Source organism: Ambystoma mexicanum, chromosome 1q (assembly GCF_040938575.1).
Source record: "Ambystoma mexicanum isolate Mex_15411 chromosome 1q, UKY_AmexF1_1, whole genome shotgun sequence".
In the NCBI taxonomy this organism is placed as follows: domain Eukaryota; kingdom Metazoa; phylum Chordata; class Amphibia; order Caudata; family Ambystomatidae; genus Ambystoma; species Ambystoma mexicanum.
Genome location: NC_090922.1, coordinates 216,372,113 through 216,386,267, shown reverse-complemented (window position 1 = coordinate 216,386,267; position 14,155 = coordinate 216,372,113). Strand labels below are relative to the sequence as shown.

Genomic DNA, 14,155 nt, shown 5'->3' with positions numbered 1-14,155 from the left:
AGGAGTGAGATCTCTGTTCCACCACTGACATCATGCGTGGTAGATTGGGCAGCCATCCTTTTGTGCTTTGCAAAGCGCGATTTCCAGAGGTTTTGGCGCGCACTATGGTTTTGCAGACATTTCGCTATTTCTGGCACCATCATAACACAGTGCTGCAGCATAGCAGAAGTGGGTTAACACATCCCACAGCACTTTTCTTATTCACAACACTTAAAGAAAAGCTTAAATGCCTACCAAAACTAATAATTGAAGGAGGCATTTACAACGCATTTCTATGGAATGTACTTATTTTTACTAGGCTGTAAATTCCAGCAGATTCTATAGGATGCCATTGCATTGCTGCTACTATGAAAATACGGTAATGCTGCCGCATTTGTTAGGTGTAAGGGGACAGGTAAGTGGACAGATGAATCCAGGAGATCATTATACATGGTAGTAAAAGTGTATAGTCACTTTTACCGATCCGCAGGACCTGGAAAATACCCCCCACTTTCTCCTGGTTATGCTTAAGAAATCCTTAATTTTTAATTGAACAGCGCTCGTTAACCCTTGACTCGTAGGTTCCTAAATTCATGCTGGGAAACCTAGCACTCCGTGGTTGAGCATTTGCAAATCTAATCCTGCAAAGAGACAATGAGTTGAGTGTCCCACTCCTAGGTATTCAGTGCTTTAACTCACACAACTCTTTCTCATACTGAAATCATAAACCTTTTAAAAAAAAAATTCGATAAATGAACTGTGATAGTTGTTCCTTAACTGTCTACTCTGATGGGCTTTCCAGGCAGGAGCAATGCAAGGATATCCTTAGAAATGTGTCTTTCCTGCTATTCTTGCCTCAGCCGCCACACTCGTTCCTTTGCCTGAAATGGTGCCTTTGCTGATTTCAGTGGAGACCTCAGAAGCTGGTGCGTCTTGTATCAGCTTATGAAGTTCCACTTTGTATTGAGGGAAACCAGGGGAAGGGGTGTGATTTCTCTTCTGTGGGGACCTCTCTGTGTTGAGATCTACCCTGGTGTCCATGAGCCCTTCTTTTCCCCTCCCTGTGACTTTCAGGGGATCTCTCCTCACTTCTCTTCTTGCCTGGGGGCAGGAGAATCCTTGAACTTGTGTAACTAGCGCACGGACCCCCACGATGGGACGATCTACACCTGCATCTATCCGATCTGAGGAATTATAAATATCTCATCTCGCTATCCTGTCAATGGGAAGGATGTGGGGCTTCCGGGAGGAGAGAGCTGTCCAGCCGCTTTCGATACTTACCTGGCAGCTTTAATGAAACCTAGTACTGCAGTCAGCCCATGGCATAGCGGCCCACAAAGTGCACCCCCTACAGAGCGAAACATCAGCATGGGCTTTGGCACATCCTTTCTCATCTGGCGAAAATCCCTGCTTCGCCAAGACTTACAAGGAGACATTGGGCATCATTACGATAGTGGCGGTAAGGCAACAACGGTGCCAGTAGTGCTACCGGCGCCGTTGTTACCATGCCACCGCATTACAAGTTCTGCTTGTGGGTGTCGCTCTGCACGCCTGGTCAGACCAGGCGTGCAGAGCGGCACCCACGAGCAGACTGGATGGTAGCAACAGTACCGTTAAGAATGGTACCGCTGCTACCATCCTTTCCATTCCCATTGAGCCCTGCAGGGGCTCAATGGGAATGGGGACGTACCGGCTCCGGGTCCCGCGCAAGGGGACTTACCGCGCTCGCCAACGTTGGAATGGCCCAGTGATTCCCCTTTTGCAGGACCCGGAGCTGGACCCGAGTTTGGGGGTAGCCATGCCCTTGTTACGGGCATGGCTACCTCCAACCTCGTAATGAGGCTCATTGTCCTTTATCCCTAATAGAAATGTAAATTGTTCATTGTTTCACAGACCACTGTGCCTGGGACCTTTTGTATCACTGCACAGCCTGCTGCTGCCATACTGCCTATTTCCTCTCAGAAGAAAAAAACTGAATGGGCTAGGAGATGTGTCACCATAAGGAGAGGACCCTAGTAAGGAGTAGGGCTGCAAAGGAAAAGATTTCTAAAGTATGCCTGGTGCAAGCAGAGGCTAAGCCTCATTTGTGAGTAAGGAGACGAAGGAGCCGACGAGGGGTCATGGTCACAAGTCTTCATCTTCAGCCTTCTGTTTCTGTTCCATGTCTTCAGGCTCACCAGCATGGATGTGAGAATGGTCTGACAGTAATCTATCCAAAGGAACCAGTTTGCCTTAATTCATTTAATTATTTACATAGTGCTGAGGTTTGCCCTCAGGCCCCGTCAGAGTGCTGGATTGTGCAGTAGGGTGTGCACCAGAACGGGATTGAGGATGGCGGGAATCCAATTTACTGCGTGGCATAGTCCCTTATTCAGTGTTCCATAGTTTCTACACTGTACATCACAGACCCTCAGTTGACGACCTGCCTGATAAGCCCCGTTTCAGGGAGTCTCCAGATGAGCTGGTCAGGGCTGGCCTTAGGGGAAGGATGGCCGGGCGAATGGCAGGGGCGCCATTAGCCCCACGCCACCTCGGGGAAGTCTTAGGCGCCATATTGTTATTAAAAGTGCCTGTGACAGTGGGGCGCATTAAATAACAATAGGGTGCTGATGCGAAAGCATCAGCTGCGTAGTGGGAGAAGGCGCAGCAGGCGCCCAATCGTTATCAAATGCGCCCATGGTGGCGTGGCGCATTTAATAACAATAGGATGCTGATGCTTTTGCAGCAGCACCTTATTGAGATGATTACCTGCCCTCTCTGACACGGGAGCGAGGTTGTTTTCATTAGAATAGGGTGCTCATGAATTAGCATGAGCACCCTATTCCAGTGATTAACTCCCTGCTCAGGTGCCGAGTAGGGAGTTAAAAAAGAAATGACGCATTTTTCTTACACTGCCCGGGGCACTGCCTCCACTAAGCCCAGCGTTGGAGCTGGTAACCGGGTTTTGTACTCATTGTGAGTTCTTTGCCCACCCAAGGTCTGGGGTCCTGTACTCCTAAGGATTTGCTGTTGTGCCTTTGATGGTTGACTAGATGCACAAAAGCCCACCAAGGTTCTTGTCTAATATATAGTGCTGGAAACAGTTTCCATATGTACCATCTGCGACCACTCGTTTCAACAGCTTTGGTGAAAGAAAATAAAGCGAGAAGGTCTTGATGAGTCTAGTAGCCCTGCAGATTCCTAGACTTCCTGCTATTCCTCTTTGCTTCTGCCTTCTGTCTTCCTCTCCTTTGCTGATCTCTGTCTGTTTCTGCACTGGGCACCAGGCCACCTTCTGAATTTGGGCCCAGTTCCCTGCCCACCCAGCTGCATACCCGCACTGCCTCCTGGGACCCTTGCACTTGGGTCTGTATCTGCAACCCTACAGTCCCCCTACCTGCACTTACAAGAAACCCGTTGTCTGCGCTTCATTCTTGCACTTGCCTCCTGCTGGTCGCACTACCGGTTTTGGTTTTGGATCACGTGTTCAGCACTTCCCACCCCTCCTCTGCCCCTTGCACTTTCCCCTTCCCTCTCCCCTGCACTTGCACATTCACAATGTCACTGGGCCCAGTGAGATCGTTGTTTTTGACCGCCCTTGTACCCCTCCCTTGCCTCGTCGCGCCTTGAAACACTTGCGTATGGCCGCGATATAAATAAAATATCATATCATTAATTATCATTGAATTGGCTCCACCATGGATTTTCCAACCTCACATTTCCATCTTTTGACACCATCGCCTGATGCTTTGAATTCGATTTTCTGAAAGGTCAGGTTTCCTGTAGAAAGTGCCAACATGCATTTGTAGCGATTGCTACTTTTGATGCAGTGCAGCTTCACGAACCAGTGGCCAAATGTTTCCTCCTGGTGTTCCAGTAGTGGTCATGGAGGAGGCCCTTTTCCTTTTTGGGATTTTCGGCATGAGGTTTTTCGGCTGTCACCGGCAGTATCATCTACAGTGGGGCGGTGATTGCATCCAGGGAAGCCTGGGTGGGTAAGGCTATCAATATGTTTTACAATGTCAGCTTACAACAACCAGCTCTGCAGTGCTAAATGTATTTATGTGATGTTCAGCTGGTTTTCCAACCTCTACAACAATCTCTTTTTGAGCAGCTGGAGAAAACTGATCTCAATTTGTGTTTGCAGAAAAAAGGCTTTTGCGATGAGCGCTGCTTAGACAAGGCGACCAGGGGCGTGAAGAGCTCTGGGGACCCCTTGAAATTTCATCTGAACGAAATCCTTTGTCCTAAACCTGCTGTCATAAGTTGACCTCAACGTAGAATTTTTGGAGCAGTTTTTCCCTGATATATAGCCTAACTCCGCAAAATTATTTTCCACTCACTAGGCCGGAGACACGCTCCTCAGTCGCTGCATCCATCGCTCTGAGCAGAGGGTAGGGCGTCAACAGTGCTGGAATTTGAGTAGATTTCCCCGGATTTGCAATCCAGCAAGATTGTCTCCATGGAGTACGAATCTGGGGAAACCGAAAGCCAATCCTCACGCTCGACCTACCATATTACACTGCAGGGGAGTTGCTAGGTCTGGAAAAGACCTGGGGCTAAGTTGATGTCGGAACTGTTGGGACTGGGGGCTAGCTAGTCTTTTGGCTGAAGATCCTGAGATTCTATCCGGGGCTACAACCAAAAGATCAGGGGCTATAGCCCCCTTAGCCCCCCCCTAGCAACGCCCCTGTTACACTGCATCCACAGTTCTCAGCTGTTTCCAGTGCTCTGAGACATTTGGAGCTGAAAGGTGCTCTGCTCTGGCTTGTCGTGCTTGTTTTAAAGTTATGCGGCTGCCTACCTAGCAGACAGGGGAAAATATGGAGTGGATATGGTCCATTAAGAGGCGCCACTGAAGGGTGATTAAAAATGGGGGAAAAGCGTAAAGATTCGTGCTGCAGAGCTGTTCCTGCCATCCCAGTGAGCAGCGATCCAGCAGCGATCCGGGGAACCTTCTGGAAAGCCATGGGCAGGCGTGCACTGCTCCTCTTGTGCGCGGTGCTTCTGGGGGCAAAAGTGGTTCAAGGTTTATCAACAAACGGAGGGGGGCGTTGTCTGTACCCTGGACCTGGGTCTGATTCTGTGGAACGGAAATTAGTTAAGAAGATTGACTCCTACCCCAGGAGCCCCGACTGCGACAACGTCGAGGTCATTGCTACCATGAAGAAGACGGGAGAGTTGAAATGCCTGAACTGGAGCGCCAAAAAGGTGGTGTTAATGAGAAGTCTGGTAAAGGAGAAGAAGAAAACAGCTTTGCGAAATGCACACAAGAAGTTCAAAGCACGAGTCTTTCACGGATAGAAATTGCAACCTACCAGCGTTCTGTGAAGAAGAAAAGCTGCCAATGTCACAAAGCTATGGTACATGTCAGGCGCCAAAGCTAATCGCCATTTCTCGAAGTCACATAAACTATACTGCCAATCCTATAAATATAAACTCGGTATCCATATTTGTTTATATGTTAGAACACTGGTGGTCATGTAACCTAAATGCCATGACTGTAACAATTGTCTACCAAGTTAAGCGCCTAGATACCTCCGGGTTCAGCGCGCTATACAAGCAAATAAACTAAACTAAACTATAAATACAATCAAGTGCATTTTCTTTCACTTTGTTTCTTTGCAGGCTCATTTTACTCTGCATGCTGGTAAGTGTAGGCTTACGTTCAGAATCTATCAAATAAAGGTAGAAAATACTATTATTTTTGTCTTCCAATAATATGAGGATGGTTTATTAAATTACTTGTGCGCGTTTCAAGTGCTAATCGGTCATTTTAGAAATCTCCACATGTTCCTGTAGGGGAGTGAGGGAAGACTTGCCCTATTCACTTTTGCTTTAAGCCCTGTAGGGCACAGAGAGAACAGAGGCTTTACAGGAAAAGTAGCACTGGCTGATGTCGGGCACTAGAGCCACCTACCAAACAGGAGCGCCCGGAGCTGCCTGCAACCGCTGCCATGAATGAGATGGGCAGAGAAGGCCCACCGCGCGAGCCACAGAGGCGCGTGGAACCTGCGAGTCATGTGATGCCGCCCGCGATGCCTGCTTTCTTAAAGCCCTGCAGAGTGTAACTCCCCAAACAAAAAGAACTGAAGAGTAAAAGAAAATGGTACTTTTTCCCCAAAGCACCAAGGAGATTTCTCAGAAAGAATGGCCAGATGTGTTGGATAATGTGATCACTGAATTCCCCGCCATTCAAGCGCGTATACATATGTGTATGTGTGTTTGCAAAAAGAAAATAATTAAACGTAATTATCAGACATTCTGACGTTTCATGGTTCAGCAGAACTTGTAAACTTTCCTGGCTGTAAAGTTTTGCTTGATTGTTATACAAGTAGCCTTTTTACATGCAGCTCCTCAGATCATAGCAGTGGTGTAGCCATGATGCTGGAGTTGGGCACTCTGTGACGAATTGCCACCTGGCCGGGGTGTTAAGGCCCCTTAAAAAAAATAAAAAAAAAATGAGGCGGCTAATTTCATTTCTTAAAGGGTAATATGCTAATACGGTTCCCTTTTCATAAACCCCATGCCAAGAACAGGTTCAGAGGTCACGGATGCCCATCTGACACCTGCAGTAACAGCAACGTCTCTGCATCGCAGGGGCTGCATTTATTAACCGTAACATGTGCCAGCATCCTATAATTCTGAGCTTACCGTCCTGGTGGCAGATATATTTTTAAATATAAGCCATACCTGAGTTACGCTATGGTCATGGTATTTCTCATAATAATTACAGCCACAGCAATTTGATATCATACATGTGTCAGCCCTGTCAGCCTAGCTCAGCAGTGAAATGATTTTACTAGGCCCCAGACAGGCTGGGCCTTGGGATTACATCTTTTCTTCCTTTGTGAAGGCAGGTAATACCCTCCCCATATGGACAGCCATTCCGCAGGAAGCTGTCCTGGGAACAGGAATCAAAGAGCATACCCTTTCACAACACAAATAGCCTGAACACCCTCCCATATGGACAGCCATTGCACAGGAAGCTGTCCTGGGAACAGGAATCACAGGGCATACCCATTCACAACACGAATGGCCTCACACCAGGGGGCTGCTTATCTAAAGATCTTTGATTCTATTGAGAAGTGAAGGGATTAATGAAGACAGAGGGAGGTCTTTGCAGCTGCAGACAGGTGTCATTATCTTGTTTCTCTTTGGCTCTATCTTTCCTTCCTGCCCCCTCTACTTCTTTTAGCACAAAGCACTTCGGGTGTGATGTCACAAGTCCACGCATTCCAATAGTAGGTACTGGATCCCTAAAGCTGGATAGCTTAAGCCCAATCACCTGTGAACTTGTACCTTTAAAGGAAGGGGTCTCCCACTCCTTCTTTTATTCACTATTGGACAAACACTTAAGAAAGAAGTGATCTTTCCAAGTCCCCCCACCAGTGAGTGTCCAAGGCAAAGGTAAGCTCTGTCCCCTAACCAACCTCAGGGACCAGTGGGGGCTAGCTGTTGTTAGGACAAGACCTGCCTCTGCCAGCTACAATAGTACCCAGGACCATCCCATGCTTATGACCCCTGCAGTTGTGTGTCAGCCTTCCCCGTGATTCGGAGCCCGAGAACAAGGACTAAACGTATCCTTTAGTCCCTGGATCAAGACTGACAGCATCCTGGGAGACAAGACAGCCAGGATCCCTGTGTTCATCGCATTGCTGCTTTCGAACTGGGTTCACTGCATCCCGAACCAGAGGACCCCCTGGTGCTGCCTTTGGCACTCAACCAAACTCTTTGAACCGGCAAACTTGCATCCCGAACCAGCTAGATGCTGCATCATGCCTCGCAGGGTATGTCACCTGCTTGGCTTGAATCAACCGCTTGAGGCCAGACCCCAACTCAAACCATTGCAGTGTCACTCCCCAGCTCAAATCGGCTGTTACACAAATGACTGAACCCAGCTTGACCTCTAACTGCTGCATTGTCAAACCGCATACTGGAGCATCAGGATCACCACTTCAAACCATTGCCAACCCTCGACTGAACCCATGGGAGCTTCACTCAGCGACCCTACTCGGAGGTTACAATCCCGACTTAAACCAGCTTGATCCCAGACCTATCCTGGTGAGCGCTCCAACCTGCATCGCTTAAACTCTGCCTTCAAAACTGCCCTGAGATTTGCCTCAGCTTGATATGATAAGATATGGCATTTATAACCCGCCTATACACAACTGTTTCAAGGTGCGACGAGGCAAGGGAGGGGAACAGAGGGAGACAGAGAGACAACGATTTTACTAGGCCAGGTGTCATTCATATCGCGCAAGTGCATGGGAGGGGGGAAGGGGAAAAGTGCAGGGGGAAAGGGGAGGGGATAGTGCAGTACATGGGATACACAGAATAAATAAAACAATAATAAAAAATATGGCCAGCTGGTGGCAAGTGCAAGGGTAAGTACAGACATCAGGTGTAAGTGCTGGTAAGGGACTGTAGGGATACAGAAAACAGTCCCCAAGTGTGAGGGTTGCCAGGGAGGCAGTGCAGGTGTGCAACTGGCGGGAGAGGTGGCCTGGACCCGAAATCAGAGGGTGGCTGGGTAACCAGTGCAGTTTCAGTTTCAGCCAGGAATCCAGCAGGGGAGAGGAGGAGAGAAAGCAGAAGCAAAGAGGAAGTGCTTCCGGAACCAGAGATGGTTCTCCTCAAGTTTCAGGAAGGCAGGGAAGCTGTTCCAGAGGGAGGCCCCAGCCAAAGAAAGAGATCTACCAACAACTCGTTGCTTGGAGAAGCGACTGACCCTGAGGGATTTGGAGGCGGATGAGCAAAGAGCTTGAGAAGGAAGATATTTAAGAAGAGAGAGCTGAAGGTATTGAGGCCCCAGCCCCCAGAAGGCCTTGTGGACAATGCAGAGGGTTTTGAACTTAATCCTCACAGGCAGCCGGTGCAGAGATTTCAGTCCTGGTGAGATACAATCCCTGGGCTTGAGGCCAGGGGCAAGTCTCGCAGTCCTGTTCTGGATGAGTTGCAGAGGGCAGAGAGTAGAAGCAGACAGATTTAGAAAGAGGCTGTTGCAATAGTCCAGCCTAGAGAGAACCAAGGCTCTGGAGACAGTGGGCTTCTGGGGGAAGGAGAGGAGAGGAAGAATACCTCTGAGGGGTTGCAGCTGGTAGTGTGACTTCTTGGAGACGTCAGAGATGTGAGGAGAGAAGGAGAGTGTGGAGTCGAAGATTTTAGCCTCGCAGGTGGGAGCAGGAAGAGGGCCAAGAGAGGCAGGCCAGAGAGTGACAGGAAATCAGGAAATGGAGGGAGCGGTTGTGCCGATGAGGAGAATCTCAGTCTTAATGACATTAAGACAGAGAAAATTGGCAGCACACCACTCCTGTATAGCAGACAGACAGTCAAAGATGAGTGAAGGAGAAGAGGTGGCTGAAAGTAGCCTGAAAATTAGCTGAGTGTCATCCGCATACACTGGAAGTTGCGGCAGAGAGCAGCAATACAGTGGGCAAGAAGTGGTAGGTATCGGTTGAACAGCCAGGGAGAGAGATTAGACCCCTGGGGAACACCACAGGTAGAGATACAGATAGAGGAGAGGGAGGACCCAAGTTGGACCTGGGAGGGTCGATCAGAGAAAACCAACTTGCCACTTGCATCAGCACAACTCGGTGCACCCAAACTTGGCTTGGACCACTCCCACAAAAGTTCAACGTCTGGTTCGCTGTTGAACTCCCAAGAACTGAAAAAAGGCACTATTCACTGCTAACTACCCCTTTGGTACATTCTGGGCACTAATGAATGTTTATGTCACTTTTATCCCTTTTGCATGCAATAACCTATCCCTTTAAGAATATTGTGGCTTTTAATTGCCTATCACCCCTGATTCATTTCTTAGAGTACTGCATCATGCTATCTTTGCTAATTCTGTGTTTCTTCCTCATCGGAGGGTTTTTGTAAATGTTTCTATTTAGCTATTATTGCATATGGTGTGTTTGAGTAAAATATATATTTTTATAAAATCTTGATGGAACATTCCTTTACTTAGAATTGTTGAACTTTGCTGTTTGAGTTGCCAATGAATCTCAAACATACCCCTATTTGGAGTACAGATTTCCCTCGGCCCACATCACCACAAAAGGCAAGGAAGGTATGTATCTTAACTGTTCCTGTTTTACCTTTATGATTGTGTTGAGCCTCTACTCACCCTTGTACTCCGGCAGCGTAGAAGTAAATTTGTCACTCACTGGCAACACAAAGGAAATACCTTTATCCACCTAAACATCTTTGGGGAGGAAATGTCAATTTGTGCAACTTTTAAGAAGTATTTGCATTTATTTGCAGAAAAGCAATGTCAATTTTGATCAGAAATGACTTACAATAACACATTTCCATTTAGTGGAAGCATTCCCACAAAGAGTGCCTGTACAATAGCACAAAGATGAAAACAAAGACTGAGCCAGTTTATGAGGGTGTAGAACTGCGGGACATATACCAGGGACAAAACAGAAATAAATATCTAAGAAACAGGTGACATACAAAGGTAACATTCACCTATTTGTTTATTTTGCATGGCACCTTGAACTGACATAATTTCTACCCCATTTAGTAGTGGATGATAAGCAACAAATTGCAGTAAAGGGAGAGGAGAGACAAAATAAGAGAATTACAGTACTAATCACAACGTGTATGTTTTATTTTTGTTTATACGATAAGTGTAGAAAGACACACACATGCACATAATTTTTAACTTGATACAGTTGCTTACAGGGGTCTGTGTGCATCTCCTGCCCCACTACGAAGAACCATTTTGTGGTGATTGTTATCCTTCCCTGTGTACTGCAGCACAGTCCTTGTCCATAAACCCGGCTCTGCATCTGCAGTCAGAGCCAAGCAAGCACCACTCTTTCCCTTGCCTATCACACCTCCTCTCCTCAGTCATCATCATCCTTCTATCCGACGCCACCCTCTTCCCCTCCCATCTCAAAGACCCAATTTGCTATGCCTGCACCAAAGGCAAAACTATTGACTTTGCCAATGCTACTTTATTTTATTCTCCTCTGTTGACTATATACAAAATGCAGTTAGATAACAAATGTGGTTAATTATGCACCAAAACCTTTATGAAATATAACATGCTATGCTGAGAGTATGCATAAGTGATTATTATACATTCATGCACACATCCATACTATCTAATATAGACTCACACACACATAATTACATGTGCTTGTTTTTCTCACATTCATACATATACGCATATGTGCATACTTACACCCAATGACGATGTGTTGAAGCCACAGTAACCCATTTAAGCGAAGGGAAGAGGCATCCCACTCTATGAGACACTTTGAGAAATCCACACTATCTTGTATCTTCCCTGCTTCTTGTTTCATTGTGAAGAACTCCCTACAGATTCCGGATGGGTGCAAGAGGTGGCATATGTGGCTGAGAGAGTATAAATCAGAAGGTGGCATGGCTTCGAAAGTATACAAGAATCTTGAACAGTATAAAGAACCGAACTATGAATTATTATCAAAATGGTCAGACATATTGGAGTCAGAGATGTCGGAGGAAAGATGGAGGAATCTGTGTAAGAATGTGGCTCTAACATCCTTGAATCTGGGAGAAAGGTGTAGACAGATCAAAATTCTGAACAGAGTTTTCTGGACGCTACAAAGAGTACATGCAAAAGGTTTGGCAGATTCAAGTGCCTGTTGGAGGTGCAAACATGCTAATGGCTCTTTTGAACATATGATATGGGATTGTTAAGAACGAAGATCTTTCTGGAGTGGGGTCACTACAAGGTAAATTAAGTTCTTCTGACACATCTGGACTTTGATTATATGACTGTAATTTTGGGTGAAGATGACATGGTGGATGATCTCTCTTTTCTGCAGAAATGTTGGTTTTTCAGGGTGTCAAATTCTGCCAAAAAAATTATATTGAGGAAATGGAAAAGTGATGACAGACCGACAATATCAGAATGGATGGATGATCTGAGACAAATATCCAGAATGGAGAGATTGATTCTATACAGGGATAAGAAAATGAACTTGTTTGATCAAATCTGGGACAGATTTTTGGATTTGTAAGACTATTTTCTTCCTGGTTTAATCCGTAATTTTTCCTCTCTATAGGGAATGGTATTCATAAATGTGATGATCCTGGCTTTTATGTTTTATGTTCATGTATTGGCTGTGTATCTTATGTTGTATTATATTTAAAATTAATAAACATGTAAATAAAAAAATAAATAAAAAAATAACTCCCTACAGGATTCCATCACCATTCTGAAATTGAAGTTATAAAGCTGTCGCAACATCAGGTGAGTGGTGGCAAGTAGGAATAGGGCAAAGTCCAATTTGGCCTGTGATTGTTTATACTTCAAGAGAGGAGTTTGAGGCGTGTGGAAGACACAAGTGTAAACCTCTGGGGGACACAACCACGTATTTAGGCTTTGCCCTGACAGTCTGACAAATGCCATTCGCTGCTCTAGCAGGCAAAAGCCCCAGCTGGCCACTGAGCACGTTGCACTAGCAAATTAGAGTGAGGTTTGAGACGGTTCTCAGCCTGCCAACCAACATATTATGTAATGTGAAATGGGTGCCATTGGTCCTCACATCTCAAGCATCTCTTTCTCTAAACCAAACGTTCTTGCCTCCCATAACCCTTGGCCTGTAGTTTAGGGCAACAAGTGGAATCTCCTGACCAACCTTCCCATATCTGTCAGGTTTCCGACCCTTGATGCACATGGGGTAAAATGTATTTATTTGTGAGAGAGAGAGAGTTTGACATTGGCAATGGGAGAGTGAAAAATGAAACCTATCTACTAGAGGCCACTTGTAGAGGTGCTGGGAGGATGCCAGATTGTTTTGCCTTGTAGGGCCTCTTTCTAGTGTTGTTATGACTTCTAATCCTTTGTGATGAGGATCATGTCTTTTTCATTCCTTGCTATGTGTGACAAGTTGCGCAATGAGTCAAAAGACAAAAAAACAATATGTGAGTCAGGTTTATTCTCTAGATATGGACACAAAACAAATGGGGTTCCCAGTCCAGGGTTGGTCCCTGTACCGTTTCATTCAACCTTGCAGGGGGCTCCCATCACCCTAATTCAGGCTCTCTATTCCACAATCGCTTGCTCCAAGATTGATTTACTATTGCCGGGGTTCCATCACTGTCTAATCTCTCCCTGCCTTAGAAAGTCCTGGATGCCATGGCCATATCTACCTGACTCCCTCATTCTTCTCCTCTTGATGGCTATCTCTTACAGTGAGGGGTCAGAAATGCGAGACAGACACAAAGGTATAGTTTTCTCAGTGTTTGCCATTTATTAAAATAAAAGGGGGTGAGATAAATGGCTATCTTTCCCTATCCTAACGAGAATGTTCCTAACTAGCAAACTAAAATTAAAGAAAGATGACCTAGTGTCTAAATAGCATCTGTCCCTCACACTAATACAAACAATAAAATCATACAAGGAACATTTGGATGTCTTCAGTTCAACCCAAAATTGCAATAGTTCAAACTTATAAAGCATAGAAAGTACTCCTTTTGACAAGGGTTCTGTTCCATTCCCTTGATAAATTCAGGAGTACCCTTGAAACAGTTCAGATTCAACAAAGTTCTGATTAGTTCAATATTCAAGAAAAAGATATTTCCCATCAACTGAGTCCTTACAGTGGATATAGTAAATGCCTCTTTCACAAAAAACTGGTTCATAAACCAAGGCAATTGTTTTACTACACACAATGTCTTTATCCCAACTTATTCTTTCAATGGAAAACTTTGTGCAGGATAGCACAGCAACAACGTTTGTTGATGCAACAGTTAGTCAGCATAAGCAAAGTTAACAATGTTGTTCCACAAAACCTTTTTACCACAACCAAGGTTTACAAAGCAACTTTTTCTCTCCTGGTGTACTCGCCTCCGAAGAATAACTTCAAATGGTCCCTTTCCTGGTTCACTCTCATGACAGGAATAAAATACAGTTGTTCTCTTCTTAGTGGCAATATGGGTTACAGATTTCCCCAAACTGTTGTCTCAGGAAAGAAGAATTGCACCTGTGTTGCCCTTTTATCTCTTGGTTATGATGTCTGTGCTGTTGGCAATATGGGCTACACGTTTCCCCAAGTTGACTTCTTATAAATAAAGGATTGCACCCTTTATGCCTTCTTGCTTCTTCTTTATGATTTCTAAGCTGTTGGCAATGCGGGTTACAGGTTTCCCCAAGTTCACTTCTCATAAATGTACAATTGCACCCCTTTATATT

The 14,155-nt window shown here is 45.7% G+C and overlaps 1 protein-coding gene across 1 annotated transcript; it reads left to right on the top strand.

Moving 5' to 3' along the window:
* The first annotated feature begins 4,830 nt into the window (after positions 1 to 4,830).
* On the top strand, positions 4,831 to 5,262 carry LOC138554340 (C-X-C motif chemokine 10-like). The gene has a single exon (XM_069642579.1). It carries the CDS (start codon positions 4,831 to 4,833, stop codon positions 5,260 to 5,262), a length of 432 nt encoding a protein of 143 aa, XP_069498680.1.
* The last annotated feature ends 8,893 nt before the right edge of the window (positions 5,263 to 14,155 follow it).

Coding starts and splice junctions, on each gene's coding strand:
- LOC138554340 (XM_069642579.1), top strand. CDS start 4,831: ATGGGGGAAAAGCGTAAAGATTCGTGCTGCAGAGCTGTTCCTGCCATC.